Source organism: Apis dorsata, unplaced genomic scaffold (assembly GCF_000469605.1).
Source record: "Apis dorsata unplaced genomic scaffold, Apis dorsata 1.3 scaffold_37, whole genome shotgun sequence".
NCBI classification, from domain to species: domain Eukaryota; kingdom Metazoa; phylum Arthropoda; class Insecta; order Hymenoptera; family Apidae; genus Apis; species Apis dorsata.
The window spans coordinates 662,386-670,619 of NW_006263339.1; the positions used below are offsets into that span (position 1 = coordinate 662,386).

At 22.0% G+C, this 8,234-nt stretch overlaps 4 protein-coding genes across 6 annotated transcripts in view; 2 read left to right on the plus strand and 2 right to left on the minus strand.

Annotated features, from left to right (window-relative positions):
* The window catches only part of LOC102679850 (mediator of RNA polymerase II transcription subunit 15), a 10,470-nt gene extending 8,758 nt beyond the window's left edge, over positions 1-1,712 (minus strand). The window contains exons 1-5 of one of the 2 annotated variants that reach the window (XM_031512688.1): positions 1,603-1,712; positions 1,135-1,291; positions 827-914; positions 626-677; positions 339-533 (exon numbers count right to left, since the gene is read on the minus strand). In XM_031512688.1, coding sequence (XP_031368548.1) covers positions 339-533; positions 626-677; positions 827-914; positions 1,135-1,196 — 397 coding nt within the window. In that variant the 5' untranslated portion in view covers positions 1,197-1,291; positions 1,603-1,712. Of the gene's footprint in view, positions 1-338; positions 534-625; positions 678-826; positions 915-1,134; positions 1,297-1,602 lie in introns of those variants that run through there. The other variant, XM_006608474.2, reaches the window with a different exon arrangement.
* LOC102680414 (deubiquitinase OTUD6B) lies at positions 1,645-3,596 on the plus strand. The gene is made up of 4 exons (XM_006608478.2): positions 1,645-1,805; positions 1,994-2,411; positions 2,479-2,698; positions 2,797-3,596. Exons 1-4 carry the CDS (start codon positions 1,736-1,738, stop codon positions 2,980-2,982), a joined length of 894 nt encoding a protein of 297 aa, XP_006608541.1. The 5' UTR covers positions 1,645-1,735; the 3' UTR covers positions 2,983-3,596.
* Positions 3,266-6,548, minus strand: LOC102680198 (lysine--tRNA ligase). 2 transcript variants are annotated; one of them, XM_006608477.2, is made up of 8 exons: positions 6,499-6,548; positions 5,851-5,995; positions 5,240-5,689; positions 4,920-5,165; positions 4,421-4,843; positions 4,154-4,347; positions 3,847-4,009; positions 3,266-3,778 (listed from the first exon to the last, which is right to left on the minus strand). In XM_006608477.2, exons 1-8 carry the CDS (start codon positions 6,531-6,533, stop codon positions 3,671-3,673), a joined length of 1,764 nt encoding a protein of 587 aa, XP_006608540.1. In that variant the 5' UTR covers positions 6,534-6,548; the 3' UTR covers positions 3,266-3,670. The 2 variants fall into 2 exon arrangements, with proteins under 2 accessions (XP_006608540.1, XP_006608539.1); XM_006608476.2 differs by lacking the exon at positions 6,499-6,548 and adding an exon at positions 6,099-6,237.
* Positions 6,549-6,779: 231 nt separating this feature from the next.
* Positions 6,780-8,234, plus strand: part of LOC102680073 (protein PIH1D3) — a 2,488-nt gene continuing 1,033 nt past the window's right edge. The window contains exons 1-2 of the mRNA XM_031512748.1: positions 6,780-7,005; positions 7,552-7,754. Coding sequence (XP_031368608.1) covers positions 6,891-7,005; positions 7,552-7,754 — 318 coding nt within the window. The 5' untranslated portion in view covers positions 6,780-6,890. The remainder of the gene's footprint in view (positions 7,006-7,551; positions 7,755-8,234) is intronic.

Consider the following 8,234-nt stretch of genomic DNA (forward strand, 5'->3'; position numbering starts at 1 on the left):
TTTATATAATGTATTTTGATTTTTTTTTTTTAAAAAATGATTATTGTATTTAATAAATTATTACAATTTGCAATCAAAAAAATTTAGAAATTTTAAATTAATAACTATAATTTTATTATATAGCTATATTACTTGCATAGAATTACAATGAAAATAAATAATTATTTTATTTTTTTAAAAATAAATAATTATAGCTAGCTTGCAGAATAATTGAAAGGTGGTTTAGATATGAATGTGAAAAATTTTTTTTTCAATAATAGATGCTATTATTTAACATTCTTTTTTCTTTTATCATATTATTCTTTTATCATAACATCACAAAAAAAAAATATACTTACAATTAGTAGCAGTGTTTGTAGGTGGTTGTGGAATTATTCCTTGAGGATTGGATCCTGGTCCACTCATATTCATCATTTGATTATTTCCAGTTCCTTGACGTGCTAATGTTTGTAATGCTCCAATTGGATCAGGCATTCCTTGATTTCCAGAACAAGCTGTACCTGATGCAGTACCTCCTGTACCTTTTTTAGTATCTATCATAAAAGTATATTACATTATAAATAGTCAATTATTTAAATTTATGATAAAACTAACTATTTTATATAAATTAAAATATTTATATTACTTAATTCTCTGACATGTAGAATTAATCTAGCCACAAAACCTAGATATTCTTCCTGCAAATAAATGAACTTATTATTAGTAAAAATAATAATTTTATTTTTAATATGAAAGATAAATAATATATTTATTCTTCAAAATTCTTATACATATTATATTTATTAGATTTAATAATTAATTTATAATTAATAATTTTAAAACAAACCTTAGTTTTTGCTTTTTGGAAAACATGATTTTCCATTTCAATACTATTTTTTGCAGTAGGCATCCCAGACATTTGTACAGCTTCATCTCTATAAAATATTTTTAATAAATATAAAAATACTTATTTTTTATTTATTTATATATATAAATTTATTCTTCTATTTTTATAAAAACATAAAATATTATAAATAATTTTTAATTTTTTTATAATGTAGATTATTTTAAAATAATATTTTAAAATTTAAAATAATTATGTTAAAATAAAGAAATATTTTACCATTTATAATTTTTTGACATAAATTAACTTACATTTTCGCAATTACACTTTGTCGAAAACTTTGTGTTCTCCAAGAATTTTCATCTGTTGCCATTTTTAATGTTCAATAATTAAATCAACAATCGAAGCAATTACACAACCTTCTTTTATCACGGTAACAGTACGACTAACATATCACTAACTGAAAGCCTGTTTTTATAGTTTGAAACATAAAGGTATTAGTATATAAAGATAAATAGCTTCCTTAATCATGTTTCTATGAAAACGATGATTACTTTATGATATTACATGAGAGATTAAAATCTATTCGATATATTTAAATTAATATTTAAAATAATTATAAAATTACGAATGAAAAAATTAGATATATTAAATAAATTAAGTTAATTAATTTTTTATTTAATAACAAATTTTGAATTTTTTCTCAAAAATAAATGGACTCAATATACAATAATTTTTAAATATTTAGTTAAAACAAAAAGAAGATATTTAAGACTTACCTAATTTCATATCAAAAGTAGAAATTGATTCATGAAAATGCTATGATGTATCGGTATCAGTTTATCATGTCAGTACTTTATATCCTAACCTTAAAATAAATATATAATTTTTAAATAACCTCTAAATTAAGAAATGGCAGAATTAGAATTAACGGAAAAAGAATTAACACAAAGACATAAAAAAGAACGGAAAGAATTACAAGGTAATAAAATTAAACAATTTTGAATTATGAAATATTTTTAATTAATTATTAATAATATGTTCTTCAATGTAAAATTATTTATAATTTAATATTGCGTGTATATAAATTTTTTTATAAAAAATATTTTATTATATTAACTATATAACAATTTTAATTATAATTTTTGTATTTTATATTTTAAATTTTAGCACAAATACAAATACTAAAAAAGTCAATTTGTAAGGGTGATAAGAAAAAGAAAAAAGAGGTAACTGAAGAAATCAATCGCTTAGAAGAAGCTTTAGATAAAAAACAAGAAGAAGAATTAACTATATGGAAAGTCACACATCTTAATATCAATAATGTAGAAAATGAAAATATAGAAAATAGTAATAGTAACGAAAGCACAAAAGATAATAAACAATATGAACAACCAATACAGAGAGTTTCAAAAGCTCAAAAAAGGAGAGATAAAAAAGCAAATGCTGAAAGAGAACGTAATCAAAGAATCATAGAACAAGAAGCATTAAATGTTTTCGGAAAAAGGAATGTAGAATTGCAAACTATTAAAAAAATTCTTTGTGAACGTGGTCTAATGATTTATGAGATTCCAAGTGATGGCCATTGGTAAGTTTACTAACTTATAATTATACAATGTTATTCATATTTTTGATTACTATATTAATTTTTTCAGTTTGTATAATGCTGTTGCACATCAATTAAAAATTATAGGAGAGACACCATTAAATTTTCATGAACTTAGATCAAAAACTGCTATATATTTAAGAGAAAATATGAATGAATTTTTACCATTTATTTCTAATCCAGATTCTGATGATTTTCTCTCACCAGAACAGTATGAAAAATATTGTGATGATGTGGCAGATACAAGTGCATGGGGTGGAGCTATTGAAGTAAGTTAAAATGAAAACAAAATATTTATAATTTTCTGATAAATATCTATATTTAAAAATTATTGTATTAGTTATTAAGTTATTTTTTTTTTAAATAGTTACAAGTCCTTTCACATGTATTAAAATGTCCAATAGAAGTTATTCAGGCATCAGGTGCACCATATGTTATTGGTGATAATTATAATAATGAAAAGAAAATGATATTAACTTATCATCGGCATATGTATGAATTAGGTGCTCATTATAATTCTGTTACAAAATATGTTAAAGAAGAAGAAAGCTGATAAAAATGGACTTTATATTTTGCTAATGTTAACAAGAAGAGAAGTTAAGCATGTTTTGTAACACTTTTTACTATGATAAAATATCATGAACTATTCAAAGCTGCCACAATTTAAATGTCCAGGAAACATATCAATTTTAAATTAATAATTCAACGTTTCTCTGGCAACTTTAACTAATATACATTTAAAAATCTATAATTTTTATTAATAATAAGTTAGATTTAAGATAATAAGAATTAATAAGTCTTCCTTTGTGGTTTTTTTGTAAATGATTATTGCGCTATTATGAAAATTGTATTTATTTATTACTTAAATATTTGACAATATAATGAAGCTGCCAGCAAATTGCAAGTACACATTACTGTTCAGTGCTTGCTTGCTCCAAAGTTTTAATGTAAATATATATTTAAATAAATATGATTTGTTTTTTATAATACAAATTTAATTTATAATTAAAATTAAATATTAAAGCGATATTATTATAGTAGAAATATTAAGATTGTGTGTATGTGTGAATATATGTTAATACTTTTTTCATGTGTTCTCATAGTTTTGTACTATTTTGGTAGTAAGTAATACATACAAAATATGGAATAAAAATAATATTATCATTATTTTTTGGAAGCATACTTTGTTTATTTTTTACTTTGCACACTGCAAAAGAATATAAGATCATAATGTTAAATCTTCACTTTTCCACATGATTTACTTTATCATTTAATGTTTTATCATCTTCAGATATTCCTTGATTTTTATTTGGGTCATCTGGTTTCATTTGTGGGAATAGTAGTACTTCCTAAAAGAATATTATTCTATTATATTATATTCTATTTATATTTTTTTTATAGTCATTTAAAAATTTACCTTAATATTATTTGAATCTGTGAGAAACATAGTAATACGATCAATTCCCATTCCCCAACCAGCAGTTGGTGGTAAACCATATTCTAATGCCGTACAGAAGGTTTCATCAATGACTTGTGCTTCCTCATCTCCAGCTGCTTTATCTTTTGCTTGTTCCTCGAATCTGTATATTTTGATCAGATAAATATATACTGATATTATTAGAAATTTAAAAAATTGTATAATTTATTATTATAATTATTATATATATTTATTATTATAATTTGTTATAATTTATAAGAGATTTTTATTCAAGTAATATTATTACCTTTCTCTTTGTATTATTGGATCATTCAATTCTGTATATGCATTACAAACTTCTTTCTTCATAATAAATAATTCAAATCGTTCTGTTAAACCCTGTTCAGAACGATGCCATTTTGCCAATGGAGACATAATTTGAGGATGATCCAAAATAAATGTAGGATTGATACAAGTTTCTTCTATAAATTCTCCAACAAGCTGTTAACAATTTGTTGAATGATATAAATGTATAACTATATTAATAATATTTTAACATCTATTAAAATATTACTTTATCTAACAATCTAGCTGTTGTTCTTGGTGAAGGACACTCAATCTCATATTTAGTACAAAGATCGCTAAGTATTTGATTTGTTTCAGGATTATTTAATTTGTCTGCTGGAGGTAATTTAATTTTTAAAACTTCTTCTAATGTTTTTATCATTGAAAGTCGTTTAAATGGTGGAGTAAAATCAATTTCTACTGCTTCACCTTCCGGTCCATCTGGATGATATGTTATTTTATAACTACCATGAATAGATTTTATCATTCCTGATACCATATCTTCCGTAATAGACATTAAGTCATTATAATCTGCATAAGCCATATAAAATTCACAAGTTGTGAATTCTGGATTATGTGTTAGATCTATACCTTCATTTCTAAATTGTCTACCAATTTCATATACTCTATCTAATCCTCCTACTACCAACATCTACAAGCAGATAATTAAATATTTTAATTTAATAACATATAAATATAATTATGACTATATAAAAAATATTTTTTACTTTAAGATATAATTCTGGAGCAATGCGCATATATAAATCCATATTTAATTCATTATGGTGTGTAATAAAAGGCTTAGCTGTTGCACCACCCGGAATTATATTCATCATTGGTGTTTCAACTTCTAAAAATCCAAGTTCGTCAAGAAATTTGCGAACATATGCAATTATTTTTGCACGTATATGGAAAGTTTTTCTTACTTTATCATTTAATATAAGATCTAAATAACGTTGACGAAATCTTGTTTCCTAAATGATAAATTATTATTATGTAGTTTAAAGTGATATATATTTCAGAATAGAATTTTTTAATTTTTTTATACCTTATCTTTTAATCCAAAATAAAGATTTGGCAACATATGTAAACAAGGACTCAAAAGAATAATACTATGTGGCATAATAGAAAATTCACCCTTTTTAGTTTTTCCAGGATTTCCAATTACACCAATAATATCACCTCTTCTTATCTTAGAAATATCAGGAGTAAATTTTTCCTCATTTTTATAATGCCTTGCATTTGCCATTACTTGAATTTTAACACCTTCTCCTCTAAGGTCAAAAAAAATAAGTTTAGCACCTGATTCTCTTATTGCATGTACACGTCCAGCTATACTATGTACTTCATTGTTTAATATTTCTCCAGGTTTCAAATTGTTATTAAATTTTTCAATAAAATTTTCCAATGAAATTGATACATGAAATTTATGTGGATATGGAATATCATTTGTATTTTTAAGATGATTGATTGCTTGTGTTCTAAGTTTAATATATTCCTAAAAAATGTTATATAATATTTAATGTAAATGTAGTAATAAATTTATATTATATACATTAAAATATTTAATTAATTAAAAAATATTTTAAAAACATATATATATTACGTATAATACAATATATACATATATTATATATAAATATATTATAATATATTTACATTTGGACTAATTTCTTCTTCCTTAATTTCCTTTTTGTCTTGAGTTTTGGCTTTATCTTTTATTGGTTTTTCAGCAAATGCTTTTGCTTCTTTTTCTGCTTTTTCCTTCAATTTTTGTTCTGCTTTTAAACGTCTTTTTAATTCACTGTAACCGAATTTAAAACATTCGAAATATAGATTTTATTTTTTATAGGAAAATATATATTATAAATAATAAATATATATTATAAATTTAAAAATGTACGCACTCTGTGTGAAAATAACATACTGATATTTGACGTAATTTTATTGGTTTTGTTTTATAAAATACCGGCAGTATTACGTCAACAAAAGTTTTGGTTATGTTATAATACAGCATGATTAAAAGAAATTATAGTTACTATTTTAATATTGAATATTATAATACATACAATAAAGCTATGTATTTATAAATATGTAAAATAATAATTAACGCTTAAAAAAAGGATCAATATATAATTATTCGTATAACAACGTGGTTAACTAGAATATGTTATTGATTGTTCCTTTATATTGGTTATGTTAAAATTATAGATAAAATATAGATACTTTTTATAAATATATGCTTATAAGTATTTTTTGAAAAATTAATTTTCTGTTACTAATTTTTTGTATTATTACTTTACTCACTTTTTTGATAATTTTTCATCCGTAGTGTCAGCCATGTTGATAAACGTAGAAAAGATTTTTATTTTGTGGTTGGTAAACCTGCAAGGTATCTATTTGTCAAATTGAATGCTTAATTCTTCGTTTTTTCGCGCGTTATTTTAATTTTAAGTCATTTTTTTGTTTATTATTCATATTAAAGATTTAATTCTATTATTTGAACTTACATATATTCTATTATATATAAATATTCAATTATTTTTTGTATTATTACTATTATATTATCATTTTTATAGATACAATATTTGAAATGTGTTACTTTGACAACCACTTCTGTTGATTCATGCATTTAGTATGTTCAGTTGCTTGTGTTTAATGTCAATGTGAAGAATAATTTATAATATAAAAGTTAAAAAATGGATGGTTGTTTCAGTTATCAAGAATTAAAAGCATTGCAAGAATTAATTAATCCTTCAAAAGATAGTTCAGATTCTGAAGATGATTTACCACAGGCTGGTGCTCGAAAACTTGGTAAGTTAAAAGATTAGTATTAGATAGTTTTTTCGATATATATATATTTGTTGTAAAAGACATAATGCTTTTATTTTTATAATAATAATATTGGATAATAATGTGCAATTTGAGCATAGATAAAAAATTTCATAATAAAATTAATATAATAATTATATTTCATTGTAAAAAAATCGTATTACAAAGATTGAAAATATTTAATATTTAAAGTTGATAACATTAATAAAATAATAATTTGTGTATTTTTCTTTGAAAATTTAATTTTAATTATTCAAAATTATAAATTCATAAAATGATATAAAATTATTTGATATAAATAAAAAATTTATAAAAAGTCTAATCAATATTATATGTAATCGATAAAATTCATTGTATTCATAACTTCTATAAAGAAAATTATTATATTAAATTCAATATATAAAGATTTGATAAAATATTATATATTATATATTACTGAAAAAAAAAAAAAAAATAAATGGAAGAAAAAGTATATTTTAAGTAAGTTTTATACTATCGTGTACAAAAATTTTCACGAATGTTTTTAAGGGCCTGGCGACATCAAAGTGCAGAATGGAATGTCTCAAGAACATTCGGGTCCACATGCACCGTTGGAAATGAATTCTGATAATATTTGGCATTCATCAGAAGCAATCGCCTCTCAAAATTTTGAAACCTATGATCCAAGAAAAGTACCGGAATACGAAATGAAATTTAAACAAGCAGTGACAGCGGAAGATGTCTTTTTGGGAGTTAGTATTGTATTGATATTTATGACATTGAATAATTTTTGAACTTTGCTCATATTCATTGTATAAATTTTTTAATTGGAAAGTACAATTCATTTTAATTTTTACTATGATATATTTATTATAAAAAATAGTTTGTATCAAAAATATATATTATATTCACATTTGCAAGAACTAAAGTTAGTTTAATTAAAATTAATTCTTTTTTGTTAATTCTGATAATGAAATTTTTATTAATTTGTGCTTTATGTTGTTTTTTATAAGAAAATTTTTATTTATTTTATTGTTTTATTATCATGTTTATTATAATCTAAAATAAAATTCGTATTTTGTATGATGATATTTTTTTATAATTTATTTTTATTATAGTTTTTTTAATAGAATATTTATAATTTTTTTTTAATTTTTATTCGTATTTTACGACGATTGCTTATTTATCGAATTACATAAATAATTTCTAATATAATTTTATAATATTATATA